Source organism: Saimiri boliviensis, chromosome 9, assembly GCF_048565385.1.
Source record: "Saimiri boliviensis isolate mSaiBol1 chromosome 9, mSaiBol1.pri, whole genome shotgun sequence".
NCBI classification, from domain to species: domain Eukaryota; kingdom Metazoa; phylum Chordata; class Mammalia; order Primates; family Cebidae; genus Saimiri; species Saimiri boliviensis.
The window spans coordinates 102,755,186-102,772,416 of NC_133457.1; the positions used below are offsets into that span (position 1 = coordinate 102,755,186).

At 54.5% G+C, this 17,231-nt stretch overlaps 1 protein-coding gene across 1 annotated transcript; it reads left to right on the top strand.

Annotated features, from left to right (window-relative positions):
• The first annotated feature begins 10,566 nt into the window (after nt 1-10,566).
• Nucleotides 10,567-15,792, top strand: SLC32A1 (solute carrier family 32 member 1). Its single transcript, XM_003936378.4, has 2 exons — nt 10,567-11,519; nt 13,878-15,792. The coding sequence occupies exons 1-2, from the start codon at nt 11,130-11,132 to the stop codon at nt 15,063-15,065; spliced, it is 1,578 nt and encodes a 525-aa protein (XP_003936427.1). The 5' UTR covers nt 10,567-11,129; the 3' UTR covers nt 15,066-15,792.
• The last annotated feature ends 1,439 nt before the right edge of the window (nt 15,793-17,231 follow it).

A 17,231-nucleotide genomic window follows, 5' to 3' on the forward strand; every position in this document is an offset into this window, starting at 1 on the left:
ATAGCAGCCTCTTGCTGAGCACCAGGATAGAAGGATGAGAAAGACATCAGCCACACCTTCATGGATACATAATATGCCAGGGCAAAGCACAGAGGGTGGCAGGAAGACATAGGAGGGGCATACTCAAAACTTGGGGAATCAAAGCGGGCTTTCTGGATGGAGCGACATCTAAGCAATGACCTAGGAATGAATGAGGATAGTAGCTAATATCCCTGAAGGATAGATTGCATGTGAGGTGTTTTAGATGCTTTGTGTCCTTGAATGTAATCCTCTCTGCCACCTCTAGAGGGAGGACTGATTTTGTCCATTGAACAGATGAGGAAACTGGAGCTCTGCTGGGTGAAGTGCTTCCTGGTCACACCTACAAAGTGGTGGAGCCTGGATTTGAGTTCTGCTCTGCTTGCTTTACAGTGCATATCTGAACGACAGAAATGAGAGTAAATGAGAGTCAGGGTGGGAAGCAGATCATCCCCTGCAGCTGGAACTAGGGTGAGCCAATTGAGATGCTGGATAGGAGGCTGCTGAAGCAGGCAGGGGCTGGACACACCAGGCCTTGCAGGCTGGCGGGGAGGGAGTTTGTGCTTCATCCTGGGGGCAGCTGGATGATGGAAAAGGCCAGCGCTGGCTCTAGAACTCTACCAGGTAAGCATCTTGCCCACAGATGCAGGCTGGAATGCCAGTGCATGGGCCTGTGGCTCATGTGCCCTGAGTAACAGGCTGCCCACTGAGTCTCTCCTGCCTGTTGCAGCCCCCCTCTTGGCCAGGTGCTGGATAGAAGGAGCTCAAGGACTCAGGCCCTCTTCATCTGGAGTGGGGAGCGAGCTGAGGATTCTCAGCCAATCATCAAGCTGTCCCTAAATTAGCCATAATCACCCCTGATTGCTCCTTTGTCGCCGGGCTGGCTCTCAGAGCCGCTTCCATCTGAGGCTGTGGGGAGGGGCCCTTCAGACCAATGTGCAATGCAGGTTTCCTATTTTAGAATAAACACTTGTGATGGGGGGCTGGGCACCTCCTGATCACTCAGAGATCCAAAAGACAGGCACAGATGAGTGTGGGGGTGAACAGAACCAGTCCCCACAGTGGGCAGGACTTTACAGCTGGTGAGGCACTTCTCTGACCCTTGGGGCAGGATCATATCCCTATTTGACAAATGAGTAACAGGCTGAGACAGGGGTTAGTGTATGTAATCACAGAGTGCAGACAATAGAGCTAAGGAACGTTTCATCCATTCATTCACTCGCCAAATATGTACTGAACACCTGCGATATGTCAGGCACTGTGCTAGGTGTTCAATATAAACCCAGAACTTTTCTGATCATGATAATGATAACAATAGCCAGAGTTTATTGAGCATTTACTATGTGCCAGGTGCTCCACTACCTACATTCCATGTGATGTCTTGTCAATCCCCCCAACGGCACTGTGAAGTAGAGTAAAACAGGCATGCATATGGGGAAGGAAGCATTTCTGTCTCCATCCCAAAGGTTGGCATATGCCAAAGGTGGCATTTGAAGGAGACAGGAACTGAAGAGCTAAGGGGATGAGAGAGAGGCTCCAAAGAGGAGGGGTGACCTCAGTGTGGTGACCACATGGTGACCACAGGGGATCCGATCAAGGAACTCACCCTGCAGAGGGTGGGAAGCCCAGGGGACCTGATTAGGTACAGCCACAGATTGCACTGTACTGAGAGATCCAACTTAACACAAGTAAAAACCTCCTCTACACTTTCCCTTGAATGCCTGTGTGCAGCTCCCAGCTCCGACCAGCTTAACAATGAATGCCCCACCCCTTCCTCCCCATGCTGGGGCAGGGTTCGAGGGTGATCATTTTTATCCCCATTTAATAGATGAGTAAACTGAAGCAGAGAGGCTGAGAGTCACCTCCCCAGGGTCACTCAACCAGCAGTGGCAGAGTTGACTCCAGAGCTGAACCCTGAAGCAACATCCCCCTCAGGCTGGTCTTGTGGTCATGAGTCTAGCCTGAGGACCCCTTGATACCTGCAGGCAGTGGATGAAACAACCTCAGCCCCTCACTGAGAAATAGCAAACCCCTCCCCCTCCTGCATCTCACCCTCCCCACGGCCCAGCTCCGCTCAGAGCTATTAACCAGGTCACGCTGGCTTGTCCCAGTCCAATAGTTCCCTTAATTGCCTTTTTATAGCACGTCGTACAACTGTTCATTACGCTGTCATATTTCCCCTCGAAGGCAGCAGTGGGGGAGCCAAACTGAGGATGGGGACCCACCCAGGTGGCAGGGGCTGTGTGTGGGGCACCAATGTGTGAAGCTTATTTTCTACTTGGTCAGAACGAATTAAATGTGTGCTTCTCACACTTGGGTAATACAGGAACCACGTTTGAAGGGAAAAACAGTCACAGCCCCCCCATCAACAATTGACAAATTATCTTTATTATAATTTTATGAAAATATATACAGACAGAAAGCTAGGTATCAACTCCTTATCCTTTTAGCTCTACACAATTGGAAAAGCGGAGACAATATACCAGTGCGGCACAAACAAAGCCACAACATCAGACATTTCCAAAGAACGCGAATAATTTAACGTGATGGATAGTGTGTGGCTGAAATGAAGTCGCACTTGCACAGTGAATATGGTTCAGCATTTAGCCCCCCTCTGTTCTTTTGTCATAAGGCACATGACAGTTAAAGCAGTATTTGGTCATGTAGGAGACCTAGAATCTGCTGGTAGGCTTTTGAGATATAATATAATATAAAATTGGGCCGGGTGTGGTGGCTCAGGCCTGTAAATCCCAGCACTTTGGGAGGCTGAGGCAGGTGGATCACTGCAGGTCAGGAGTTTGAGACCAGCCTGGCCAATATGGTGAAACCCCATCTCTACTAAAAATACAAAAATTAGCCAGGTGCGGTGGTGTACGCCTGTAATCCCAGCTACTCAGGAGGCTGAGACAGGAGAATCACTTGATTGCAGGAGGCGGAGGTTGCGGTGAGCCGAGATAGCGCCACTGCACTCCAGCCTGGGTGACAGAGTGATTCCGTCTCAAAAAAAAATAAAATAAAATAAAAAATAAAGATATAATATAAAATTAGCCAATTCTGAGAGAGAATTGGTTAATTTTATAACCAGTTCTCACACCCTAGGTTGAGAAACAATAAATGTCCCAGGAGCTTTTTTTTTTTTTTTTTTTTTTTTTTTTTTTTTAATGCAGTCTTGCTCTGTTGCCCAGGCAACATCCACCTCCCGGGTTCAAGTAATTCTCATGCCTCAGCCTCTTGAGTAGCTGGGACTACAGGCAGACACCACCAATTTTTGCATTTTTAGTAGACACAGGGTTTCACCGTGTTGGCCAGGCTGGTCTCAAACTCCTGACCTCAGGTGATCCGCCTGCCTTGGCCTCCCAAAGTACTGGAATTATAGATGTGAGCCACTGTGCTGGACCAATCATTTATCAGCTGTGCAGGTCTAAGCCACCCTACGGGGAAAAACCACGCATTCTTGGGGCTGGCAAGCCATGACACAGGGCCCAGACCAGTAAGGCCAGATCTCACCCAGACTTTAGTGAAATCCACAAGGTCTTCTGAGAGAAGAGCACCTACTCTGTACCTGGCCCTATGCCTCCCACCTCCCTGTCGCAGGAGTTGCCTATGTAGTCTGGAGGGAGACAGGAGTGACCCAGAGTAGATGTATATACAAGTCAGTGCAGAGAGAATGCCTGGGAACTGATACAGAGAGATGTTTGGCCAGGGGGAGCCAGATCTGGATCGCAGTTCTTCCCTGGAGCCCAGAGACCCAAGCCCTGCCCTGCAGACTGACCGACAGTGCTGAGGTGATAAGAACAGCTCTGATCCTGTGTTCGACTCCTGAATCTGTCACTATCTAGCTGTGAGACCATGGGCAAGTCGCTTAACCTCTTTGCACTGCAGGGTCCTCACCTGTGAAGCAAACCTAAAACCAACCCATGTTCATGGGGATGGTGTGAGGCTTGTCCATGCTGGTGTGACCCAGGGAAAGCACTTAGCCTAGAACCTAGCAAAGAAGAAGCATCTGGTAAATGTTAACGTTGGCATCTTACCCCATTCCAGCTTTCAACGGAATTCAAAGAGAAAAACACGTTTAGATTGGGTTTTTAGGCTGGAGGCCATGGACTCACTACAGGTGGGCTTAGGGACTTGAAACCTTGTACAACATTGTGTGTGTGTTTCTAGAAGAATCTGCAGCCTCACCAGATGTCCACGGGGGCTGTGACCTAGAAAACTCTTTGGTCTCTGAGCTAGGTCAGGGCTGGCAGAAGCACTCAGTCTCAGTTCAGGCTGCCATGATAAAGTGACATAGCCTGAGTGACTTAAGCAACGGAAACTCATTTTCTAACAATTCTGGAGGCTGGAAGCCCCAGATCACAGTGCTGGACCAACCTCACTTCTGCAGGATTTGTTTCTAGAGAGGGCTCTCTTCCTGCCTTCTCCCTGTGTCCTCACATGGCAGAAGGAGACAGAGAAAGAGGAGAGAGGATGCTTTATTGTCCTTTCTTATAAGAACACTGATCCTATCAGATTGGCATCCCACCCTTTTCACCGCATTTAACTTTACTTCTGTAGAGGCATCTCCAAATATAGTCACATTGGTGGGGAGGGCTTCAACATATGGATCTGGGGGTCACAATTCAGTCCATAGCACTCAGTGAGATAGATTATTCTAGATCTGGGTACAGGCAGGTTTTGACCAGCAAAGGCTGACCCTTGAGGTTTCTAACTAAAGCAAGGACCCCCTGCAGCTCCCCTGGCCCCAGTAATCATCAGTCCTCCCAACTGTCTCCTTCCCTGCTTATGCCCATTCAGTTATCCATTCCCCATGTCCATTCCTGCAGGCCCTGCCTCCAGCTTCCTGAGATGATAGTGGGCTAGTCTCAGGATTGTGAGAATTTAAGGAAACAGTCCTGAGAGTGCACTTTCAACAGTGCCTGGCACACAGAGGGCACTCAGCAAAGGCAAGCTCTGTACCTAGAGGGTGTAGGAGGTCAGACACACGGCCCCTTTGCACTGCTGGAGTCCAGGGTTCCTGTCCCAGGGTTCACTAGAATCAGAGACCGACTCCTGTCCCAGGGTTCACTAGAATCAGAGACCCCACTATAGCTGTCTCTCCCGGTTATAACCAGTGACCCACAGATTCCTAGAGACCTAGAATCTGAGTGTTCTTGCAAGAAGTCCCTGAATCTGTGTGTGCACCCCAAGCCCTAGATGAATAAAAATCACATCTTATACACCTATGTAGGACTGACTTTCAACTACGTAAAAGATGATGTGAGCGTAAAAGACAGAAGAGCTACAGTATTTGTAATTCAGAGCTGGACTTTGGCTGTTGTGTGTTTCTTGGGAGGGGAAAATGGTTTTGTGACATTGGCTTAAGTCATCTCCATGAATGGGTGTCTACTGTGTGCTGGAGACCCAGTGACGGACGGATAAGGCTGACATGCTCCCTGCTTCCCAGCATAACTGGAGCTGTGTTCTCAGAAAAGGGCAGGAACCATTGGTCTAACGCCAGGCATCCCCAAACTTTTTACACAGGGGGCCAGTTCACTGTCCCTCAGACCGTTGGAGGGCTGCCACATACTGTGCTCCTCTCACTGACCACCAAGGAAAGAGGTGCCCCTTCCTGAAGTGCGGCGGGGGGCCGGATAAATGGCCTCAGGGGGCCGCATGCGGCCCGTGGGCCATAGTTTGGGGACGCCTGGTCTAACCCACCAGGCCAGGTCCAGGGCTCCTCCTTCAGTTCCAGGAAGCTTCTGGTTTTAAAGGCTGCTGAGGGCAAGACCTGGGTCCTCATGCCTCCTCCTCTCTGACCCCTTCTCAGAGCTGTCAGCCCAGAGAGCAGGAACCTGGAACCCCAGAAGTCATGAAATGCAGCCTCCCTTACCCTAAGGGAGGACTTCTCTGGACATCGTCTCTGATAGGCCATCCAGCCTCTGCCTGGACACCTCTGGAGATGGGGCGCTCACTATGTGTGCAAGGAAAACTGCTACTATCTACACAGTCGTGAATGTATTTTAATATGTCTTACCCTGAGCTCGCAGGGGCAGCAGCTACATGGTCCATGCCCCCACCTGATTTGACCCTGAAAGGAGAAGAAGCAGGGTCTTTGTTCCATGTATGGGCCCCTACCTGTCACCTCAGCCTTGCTGCCCCTCTCCTCCCTTGTGCCCAGGGACACAGCATCAGGAAATCGGGTTTTGGTTTGGGGAAAGGTGAACTTGGCTCCCTCCAGCTGTAGGGAAACCTCACCAATGTCCCAGCCCCAGGATACTTGGGGGTGGGAGTGGTTTATGAAGCCAGTGCCCATCCCCTCAGCAGGAAAAGCCTTGCAAGGCAGACATTGCTCTGGAAAAGGAGGGCTCTGAGCCACAGGAGAGCGGGAGGGGATCTATCTGTGATCATTCAGCCCCGAAATGATGCTCATGATGTTGGCTTTCCAGGCCATTAATTCAAGGGCTCCATGCCCCCCTTCCCCCAACTTGCTGTCTGCTATGGGAGATAAGCCCAGTTTTATTTAACCCTATTTACTCCCCCAAAGTCTCTGTTAGCCAGGCATTTAACCCCCTGGGTACTGAGGCATCAAAGACAGAGAGATTGAGCTCATGTGTCAGGAGGGGTTGTGTACGTTTCACTTGAGCCCTGGCGTCAGGGAATCTGATCCCGGTCCTTCCTGATTCACAATCCTGATCCAGTAGTCCATCCTTCACAGGGCTCTGCTGAAGTCCTGAGAGAAGGTAGAGACACCCCACGTTGGGTATTGACAGCACCTGCCATTTCTCCACATACCCTCTCCGTTCCTAGTTTCTTAGTCACAAGATCTGGGCTCTGGCATTGGCAAAAGAGGAAGGCTGTGGCATCTCTGCCTCTTTTGTGACCCACTGGCCGGTGGCTGCATCCAGCATGGCCTGCTTCCATCTCCCTCTCCCTGCTTGGTCCTTTTTATATCTCTCCTGCCCCTTCCTGCCCTTTGTTCGCTCCTCTTTTCCTCTTCAGTGATCATGCAAGAGAAGTCCTGTTGGTCTCAGTGTGACTTTGTGTGTGTGTGTGATTTCTTGTGTGGGGAGCTTGTCCGTGTGTGTGTTTACCTGTCCTTGCACTGCTGTATGTCTGAGCCTGTTATCCAGGTGCCTCTGTCCATACAGAGGGACCCACCAGTGTCTGTTCTGATTCCTTTGTGTGGCAGGCAGTCTGGGTACAAATCTTGCATGTGTCTGTCTGTGTGCTGGCCTGTCCTTGCTCTGTCAATGTCCTAGAATGCTCTGTTCAATCTACTAGAATCTGAATGTTATCCTCACGTCTTTGTATATCTATCCATCGGCTTGTCATGCTCTGTGTGAATGTATGTGTGTGCTGTGCTTCAACTCAGGGACTGGCCTGTTGCAAAATCCTCTCCTAGGGGACCCCTCCAGAGTAGCTATTTGGGGGAATTTGGAGGTCAATGGCTTCACCAGAGCAAAGCCCAGCTCACTACCAGCAAGGAAAGTCATCCTTTTGGTCTCCTGGACTCTGCCCTCTGCCCTGCTCCTGACCTCCATTCCCTTCTCTCCAGGTCAGCTCAGGACTGCAAGGAGTCAGAGCAGTCACAGGGCAGAAACAGAAGAGCGTACATTCCAGCTCACTCAACTCCCAGATCAATCGCAGGCTTTTTCTTGTGCATTCCCATTCCTCCCACCCCCGATAATGAGAACTGACCATTGAGTACAGTAACTACAACAATAACAAAATAATTGCTATCACATATTGGGCATGCAGCATGTATTACGCATCTCATATACAATATCTCATTGAATTTTCTCAATAATTCTATAACATTCTAAAGGATGTTATTCTTATTTTCATATTTTAGAGATGAGGAAATGGAAGCTCGGAGAAGTTAAAGAAGTAGTCAGTGTCACAGAGTTGGGGATGAGGTAGAATTATTCAGTAAAGTGTGGGTTGCTTGAAAACTTGACACACCTGCCTTTCACCTGGAAATTTCACCTGGGAAGAGGTATTTATTACAAACAGCAGGAAGAGAGGGAAATATGGGAGTTCCTTTCCCAATTTTTGGCATTTAATTATAGCCAGGAGGATTAGAATCTGATTTTGAATTTCATCTCTTTGGGCAGTGAGGTGGCCAAATACCAAACGGCAACCAGGGAGAGAGGATATAAAGAGAAGATGAGGTAGTGCAGGGAAAGGCATACTGGAGAGAGTCTCAAGATTCCTGGGAGTTCTAGCCCAGTTTTCACCTGGATTCTGTGTGACCTTGGGCAGGACACTTCCCTGCTCAGGCTTGAGTTCACTTGTCTGTGAAACTAGGTTAAATGTGAGGCTCTGTTGGGATATTTGGGGGAGTTTAAATATTGCAGAAAGGAAAATTGGACTGAGGGCTTTCTAAGGTCCTAGACCCAAGAACTGGAGTGGGGAGTATAGGAAGAGACCATTCTGTGTCATCTTGACAGTTCCTGGAATAGCCAGAATAGAGTCGCATGCACAGAAAGGGCTGTGAAAAGGTTCACTGAATGAAAGAATAAATGAGCCCATCTCTCACTGATGAAAGCACATCACAACCTACCTTGGGTCCTACAGCAAAGAACACCATAAAGGAAAAGAAAAGTAAGTAAGCACTTTAGACTCACTTGTCAGAGAAGGCATCAGTGGTCATCTTAAGGTCTGGGTGAGATGGGGTGGAGGAGGCACTAGAGAACCCTACAAGACCCAGCCTTTGCCCAGATCATCTCATGTGGGCCAAGGAATTTCACCAAGAACAGAAGGGGAGAAGATGGTAAGTAGGATGTGGAGGTCTTTGTCTATAGGAATCTGTAGGGAAAATTCTCTCTCTCTCTTTCTGGTATCTGGGAATTGGGGTGGACCGAAGGTCTCTGTACAGGGCAAATTTCGGATGGGGAATCACTTCTATTTCAAAGCCTCCTTGGAGGAGAGGATCTCTGTGTTTGGAGGAAGAATTTCTTTCCTGTCTTTGTTCTGGGTCTTATCATGACTTGATGTGTCTGTATTTGGAGGAGGGTTCTATGGAGAGGCTTTTTTGTTTTGTTGTGTTCGTTTTTTGGTCTTAGTAGCTGGAGGCTAAGAAGAGGGTTTCTGTCTTGGTTTCCACCAGGCAGGAGTTAGGGCTTTCCAGAGCTTCTGGGGAAATTAAGGGGGTACCTGGGAAGAGGTTAGGAGCATCTCTGTCCAATGTGGTGGAGGTTCCCTATGTGGAGAGAAGCCTCCTCCGGGAGACTGGGAGGTGCTTGGGTGGGAGGAGGTGGCAGGAGGTGGGAGGGTATAGAGAGGGAAGCCTGTCTTGTCCAGAGCAGCTCCAACTCTCTGCTCAAAGCCCTCGGGCTGCCCTACTTGTGCGCTGACGTGAGCTAATCTAGAAATACTGCAGCAAAGGAGTGGACTGGGGTTCCCGGGGAGAAAGGGCCTCGGGAGACCGGGAGACCGGAGATTGGGAGCGCCTTCCTTTTTTGTTTCCTTTGGTTTCTCTGTCTGCCCCCTCCCCCACTTCCAGTCACAGCCGCTACTTCTCCATTCAGGCTGGGACTGCCAGGTGGAGCCCTGCGGTTTACTGTTCCGGAGGAGTCCTCCGGTCAGCATCTCAGTTGGGGACCTACACTGGGACCCATTCAGAGCAGCGGACCATCATGGAGACTACTACAAAGGGACTCACACAGGCACAAACGCAGGCAACCCCATTCGGGAACACATACGCACGAAATCCAAAGCACCAGCTCCGGCACACAGACTCGAATGCGCACAAAACCACCCAGACACAGAATACACGCGCTTACCAAACCTCACATTCGGAGGCCACGCTGATCCAGCTTCAAACAGTGTCTGATAGAGCATCAGTCTTTGTCTCTGGGTCTCTCCCTTACTCGAGCTCATACACCCGTACCCCAATCAACAGAAACAGCCCAGGCTCTCACTGCCTGCAGGCGGCCGTCGGAGCAGGGACCCGGGGCTCCGCGAGCCTCCGCTTCTTCCACCCCGCCGCGCCGCGAGCCCTCTCGGTGTGGGCATTCGCAGACCCACTAGGAGGCTGCCGAGAGGTGTCCTCATAGAGTCCTGCCTTCTTCCATACCCCCCAAACGAAAAGAAAGCGAAAAGCCAACCTTTCGCCTCCATTCTGCACACATTTGGAGAGTGGTTGGTGGCGAGCGACCTGCACAATCGCTTCCCTCGCGGCATCCCTGGACAGGCGGAGAGAGGCCGGGTGACCGAGCCCTAGGCTGAGCTTCCTTGGGAGCGATCCATGCCAGCCACTTCTACCTTCAAGGGGGACTCGCGGCCAGGTTTAAGTGAGAAGGATGCGTGCCAGGGAAGCTGACTCCTAGACGACTTGCTCCGCCTGAGACGGGCAACTCAGTCCTGCGGGCTTTCGGGGTGCCCAGACCAGTCCTTGGCCAGAGGATCTGGGACTGCACAGCTGTGGGACTCTGGAGGGGGTGGTCCGGGGGCGGGAGGCTGCAAGCATCAGTCCTCGCCGGCCCCCTCCCTCCCTGCGGCGGCGAGGTGGGAAGGGCCAGGATGCGAGCTTAGCACCTCCCCTAGAAATGCAGCACTTCGCCCCCCTCACCTCCCCTGCCTTCGGCGCTCCGTCTTTCACGCGCTCCCTCCCGCCTCCTTCCCAAGGGCGCCCTTCTCCTGCCCCCAGCTCACGTCTGAATCCCTCGGCGCCCCCTTTCTCTTCTAGCCCCTTCCTCATATCCCCTGCCTCCGGGTATTTCCTCTCTCCAACCCCCCACCCCCTCACCGCCTGATTCCGAGGGGCGGGAGCGCACTGGGCCGCGCACGGGTGGGGGCGCCGCGCCAGCTTCGCGTAGCTGCTCTGACGCCGCTACCGCCGCCGCCACTGCCGCCGCCCTCCGCAGCCCAGCCCGCGCCCCACGGCAGCTCCGCAGTGCACTAGCCACCGCCGCCGCCGCCGCTCCGCCAGACCTGCTGCCAGCTTGCCCGGTCCAGCCCTGAGCGAGCCTCGAACGCCAGCCGAGAGGGTCATGAGCCAGAGAGCTCCGGGGCGCGGCGGGGAAAGCAAGCGGAGATAGCGGCTTTGCGCCCCCCAGCCCTCGCCGTCTTGCATCGCATTCCCCGCATCCTCGAGTCCTTCTGTCCTTTCCGCTGTCCCCACCGCCGCCATGGCCACCTTGCTCCGCAGCAAGCTGTCCAATGTGGCCACGTCCGTGTCCAACAAGTCCCAGGCCAAGGTGAGCGGCATGTTCGCCAGGATGGGTTTTCAGGCGGCCACGGATGAGGAGGCGGTGGGCTTCGCGCACTGCGACGACCTCGACTTTGAGCACCGCCAGGGCCTGCAGATGGACATCCTGAAAGCCGAGGGCGAGCCCTGCGGGGACGAGGGCGCTGAACCGCCCGTCGAGGGAGACATTCATTATCAGCGCGGCAGCGGCGCTCCTCTGCCTCCCTCGGGCTCCAAGGACCAGGTGGGAGCTGGTGGTGAGTTCGGGGGCCACGACAAGCCCAAGATCACGGCGTGGGAGGCAGGCTGGAACGTGACCAACGCCATCCAGGTGAGCGCGGAATTCCCAGTTCTGCCTGCCCTCCCCCTTCCCAGCTCAGCGAGCCGGACTCTGCTCCCAACAGAGGCCGCGTGATCTCGGCCTCGAGACCCCCTCCTGTACCCAGGAATCTCCGTTTCTCCATCCCTCCCAGCCCTGCTTGGGGACCTACGCCCCCAGGCGGTGTCTCCCGCCCTAACCGATACTCCCTCCCACGGCACCAGCTGCAGGACCGCTACGCTGAGGTTCGGTCTGAAACACCTGTCCCGAGACACTGCAAAAGTGAAGGAAACAGGGGGAGGGAGAGGGGAGGGATGAGGGAGAAAGAAAATCAGGATTGGAGGGCACGGTATGGTCTTGGACTCTGGAATGGATTCACAGATGCATTTTGGGGAGGAAAGAAGAAGGGGAAATCGCTGAGCTGGGAATCTCCTCCCCCCGCACACACGCAGAGACACGCACACGTACACAGGCAGGCACACCGCAAGCCCACAGCCCCCCTTCCACGAACAAACGTGCAGACAGGCAAAGGCGCACGACATGGATCTATATACAGATCACAGTACTATCCCCAAATGTACCTGCGTACACCCCTACATCTCCACGAACAAAAGCATGTACCTGCGCATACCAAACACACGAATACGCGTTTGAACATATGCACGCACACACATGTACAGACGCATGCAGACAGGAACTAGCCTGCTCCCTCAGGTGCGGCCCTGTTGGAGACATACAGGTGTACACCCACGAACGCACACACATGCTCCCAACAAGCACATTTAGTCCGCAAGAATCCCGCATTACCTGCGCACAGGCTCGCCCCTCTCGCCCGAAATCCCGGCTGCACCGCAAAGAGGCGGCCGACTCCTCCGCGGGTGACGCTGGCAAAGCCCTCTCGGAAGGCTAAGAATGACCCCTGCTCTCTAGGCGCGCCACCTCTCCCCTTGTTTCCAACCCCCCACTCCCCACCAGGCGGCGCAGGACTCCTCCACCCGGAGCAGGTTTGGAGTATTGGCAACGACCTCGGAGCCAGCAGGGGTTGGCAGGCCGCGGTTTTCGGGGCCAAAGGAGACTTCAGCTCTAGGCATCCCCGAACCCTTACAGCTTGGCCCCTCGGCGTCCCTGTAGCGCACTATCACTGGGGCCACGGAAGGCAGGTTTTCTGGGAGCAGGAGGCCTCCCCGGGATGGGTGCTCGACGTCTTGGGCTTAGCAGGATTCCACCGGGCCCTGCACACCAGATGGCCCGACACAAGGCGCTTTCCGCTCCGGGGCGCGGGGAGACCGCCTTGGTGGACCACTGAACCGGGGCTGCTCCCGCCTTCGCTGTAGCCCGCGCCTTTCTGGGGCATCTTTCAAAGCTCCGTTTGGTAGGCCCCGAGGGAGGCCAGGACAGGAGGCTGGAGGCTCTCAGGCCTCCGGGACCCCAGATTTCGTTAGTTCTTAGTCCCCATGTGGACTCTAAACCCTGTAGTCCTGTCCGCCCGAACCTGAAGCTTCTGGTTCTAGACTCCCGCTCGGCTCGGCTTTCCGGCCTCGCTGCTGCCTTCCCGCCAGGCTCCTCCTCCTGCTTCCCTCCGCCGCCTCCGCTTAGTCCCCTTCCTTAGGTCTCGCCTTCGCCCCACTCTAACTCCAGCCTTGTCCTAAAACTCTCAATTTCCAACCCTGCCTCCTCCTCCCCGAGCCCTGTTCCCCCAAGCATCTTCACATTGTCTCTGTTCTGGCCTCCCAGATACTTCGCCCACCTTCAGCCCCTCTCCCTCTCCACCCTGTCTCCTTCTCCCTCCTACTGCCGCCTTTAACGTTTCCTCCTCTAGTTTGAGCCTGAGACTTCAGAGTTTCCCTCTTTAGCTCCCGCTCCCCCTGTTCCAGCCCTACCATAAATCCCGTGCCCACTCTTCCAAGTGGCTCAGGCCCAGCTCACTACCTTTCTTAGCGCCCCTTTCCGACCACGCTTCCTCCTGCCTCTTCTCATCACCTCCCCCCACTCCTCATTCTGGTTCTGTCCCCAGAAACAAACCCGAAGTATCTCTGCTTTCCCCTTCCCTTCTGAGGCTTCTTCCTATTCTCAACCCTCTCCCATCCTAGCCCTCTCGCTATCTCCAGCCATCACCGCACCTTTCCTTCTCAGATCCGTCCATACATCCCTCCCTCTCTATCTCTAGCTCGACACCCGGGCTCTCGGTTAGCTCACCTACTGCTCCACCGCAGCCTGCCCTAAACTCCTCCTCCCCGGCGGCTCGGACCCAATTCTCAGAGTCCTTAGCGCCCCCTTCCGGCCACAGCGTTAAGCCACGCCCCCCCCGGCCCCCACTTGGGTTTCGGAGTTCGCTGAGCTTCGGCGTCCGGTTGCCTCTCCGCCCCACAGGGCATGTTCGTGCTGGGCCTGCCCTACGCCATCCTGCACGGCGGCTACCTGGGCTTGTTCCTCATCATCTTCGCTGCCGTGGTGTGCTGCTACACTGGCAAGATCCTCATCGCGTGCCTGTACGAGGAGAATGAAGACGGCGAGGTGGTGCGCGTGCGGGACTCGTATGTAGCCATCGCTAACGCCTGCTGCGCCCCGCGCTTCCCCACGCTGGGCGGCCGCGTGGTGAACGTGGCGCAGATCATCGAGCTGGTGATGACGTGCATCCTGTACGTGGTGGTGAGTGGCAACCTCATGTACAACAGCTTCCCGGGGCTGCCTGTGTCGCAGAAGTCCTGGTCCATCATCGCCACTGCCGTGCTCCTGCCTTGCGCCTTCCTTAAGAACCTCAAGGCCGTGTCCAAGTTCAGTCTGCTGTGCACTCTGGCCCACTTCGTCATCAATATCCTGGTCATAGCCTACTGTCTATCGCGGGCACGCGACTGGGCCTGGGAGAAGGTCAAGTTCTACATCGACGTCAAGAAGTTCCCCATCTCCATTGGCATCATCGTGTTCAGCTACACGTCGCAGATTTTCCTACCTTCCCTGGAGGGCAACATGCAGCAGCCCAGCGAGTTCCACTGCATGATGAACTGGACGCACATCGCAGCCTGCGTCCTCAAGGGCCTCTTCGCACTCGTCGCCTACCTCACCTGGGCCGACGAGACCAAGGAGGTCATCACGGATAACCTGCCCGGCTCCATCCGTGCCGTGGTCAACATCTTTCTGGTGGCCAAGGCGCTGTTGTCCTATCCGCTGCCATTCTTCGCCGCTGTCGAGGTGCTGGAGAAGTCGCTTTTCCAGGAAGGCAGCCGCGCCTTTTTCCCGGCCTGCTACGGCGGCGACGGGCGCCTGAAGTCCTGGGGGCTGACGCTGCGTTGCGCGCTCGTGGTCTTCACGCTGCTCATGGCCATCTATGTGCCGCACTTCGCGCTGCTCATGGGCCTCACCGGCAGCCTCACTGGCGCCGGCCTCTGTTTCTTGCTGCCCAGCCTCTTCCACCTGCGCCTGCTCTGGCGCAAGCTGCTGTGGCACCAAGTCTTCTTCGACGTCGCCATCTTCGTCATCGGCGGCATCTGCAGCGTGTCCGGCTTTGTGCACTCCCTCGAGGGGCTCATCGAGGCCTACCGAACCAACGCAGAGGACTAGGGCGCAAGGGCAAACCCCCGCCGCGCTTCCGCGCTCTCCCCCTTCTCCCTTCACCTCGCCCCCACCAGCCCGGTACCCTGCCGCCGCGCTTGGGAAGCCAAGCTTTAAACATCTCTGGTTCATAGTTTCTGATTATTCGGGGATGGGGGGTGGGAGGGGATAGGGATTCACGATCCGTCGCGTCTGCGTTTCTGTTGTCCTTTCTTTTCCACAACACCCTGGTGTGGGGGGAGGCGGGACGCATTTGCGGGGAGGGTTCTCTGTCCTTCCGAGTGGGGCCCCGACACTTTGGGTCCAGTCACCGAGGGGGTTGGGAATGGAGGGAGAGGGGGCGCAACTCGCAGGCGTGGAAACTTGACCTTGGGGGGACATTTTACATCCATCCAGTGCTCGGAATCTACAGCGTCCAGCCATTTCCAGCAAGAGCGCTTCCCATTCCAGAGACGTTTCAACCCTGCGGCGGGAAAGGCTGACTGGGAAATCCATTTCGGGTGGGCGATTTCCTTCAATGAAGCCCGGAGGCGAGAAGCCGCGGCGGGGCCAGCTTGCCTGCCGGTTTTAAGGAATCCAAACTCATCTTGTGCAATTTATCAGGTGTGGAACTGTTCTACTGTGCGTGTGGTGTGCTCGTGGTGAATAAGATGAAATGTATATCAGAAAAAAAATCTATCTCTAATTTAGAATGCGGTACATAATTATATCCGCAAATAAAGAAGAGACAAAGGCTTGCGCGGCCTGGTGTCGATTTCGTGTTCGTACCAGCCGGGATCCCGGCGCGCTGGAAGGCGTGGGAACTGGCTCCAGCCGACTGAAACCGGAGATGGTGAGCAGCTGAGGCTAAAGGGTCCGGCGAGGGGTCTAGGGAGCACAAAGGTTAGTTGATAGGGAAGAGGCTCCTCAGGTGTGAGGAGGAAGCCGAAGACCGAAAGTTCCACAGCGCTCCCCTCAGCCGCCAGGACCAGGTTTGTTCGAATCTCTCCCCCGAGGCGGGTCCATCTGAGAATTTGGTGGAGGCTCTCAACGTCCAATCTCAAAACAGAGTGGGACGGGGGAGCTTTTATGTATTTGACCCTTATAAATTCGTTCAACCAGTATTTATAAACAGCCGATCAGGGCTGGGGCAGTGTTGGAAACCTGGAGAAAGAAACTCAGCCTCGCCCTCCTGGAGTTTACAGTCGATTTAGGTGGAGACAGGCAATAAACAAAGGCAGGCAGAAATCCACAACGTGACTTCAGATTGTGAAGAGGGCTGTAAAGGAAGTCAGAAGTGGGCTGTGCATTTCGCCAGGCCCCCAGAGCCAGGAGCCAATCTAGCCTGGCGGGAGACATCTCCCACCCAGGAGAACCCCTCCCTGCAATCCAAGCTGGGGTTTGCACAGCCACAGCCAAGAGATCCGACTCTAGAATCAACAGCCTCAAGCTGTAGGGTCCCAGTCTCCCCTTGTCTTGGGCAGGCAGTCTGATAAAGTGTTTGCCTGAATTACCCAAAGGATCTAGTCGTTTTCTGTGCTGATCCCACCCCAGGCGCAGCACCTGCACTGCCTCCAGGAGAGCCAGTCCAGGGACTGTTGGGAAAGGTCAGAGTCAGACTTTCTGGATGGGAGCTGGGAGTGCAAGTCGGCTGGGTGGATTCCGGGGTCCTCTCTCACAGCGGAGGCAGAGGCTTCGTTAGGAACGACTTCTCCATGTTCGAATGGTGCATGGCAGGAAGCCGGGGAGAATGCTAAGTCGTGTACTTGTTCCTCCTCGCCCGCTTGTAAGTGGCCTGTGAGAGGCTAGGTGAAGATTTGCATGTGGAGAAGGGGAAGCTGCCTCGTGTGTTGTGAGAACCTTGGTAAGTGTGAATGCGTGTGCGCAGAGCATCCGTGTGGACGTGCTCCCTAAAGCGCCTGCGACAGAGGTGACCTCGCATCCAGTTCAGGCGGCCACAGAACTGGAGTGGGAAGGGGGGAGGGATAAGACCCAGTGCTCTCAGCCATCACTGCGGCTCTAATGCTTTAAAAGAGCCATCTGAGAGGTCTGCTACCTTTTGCATAATTCCCGGTTGTCACTGTTGTCACGCGTTCAGGATCTTGGACTAACTGAGGGGTCCTCAGTTTCCCGTCTTCCTAAGACCACTGACGTCTCCCAGGCCTGGGGTGCAGGGGCGGAGTAAGGGGCTGATAG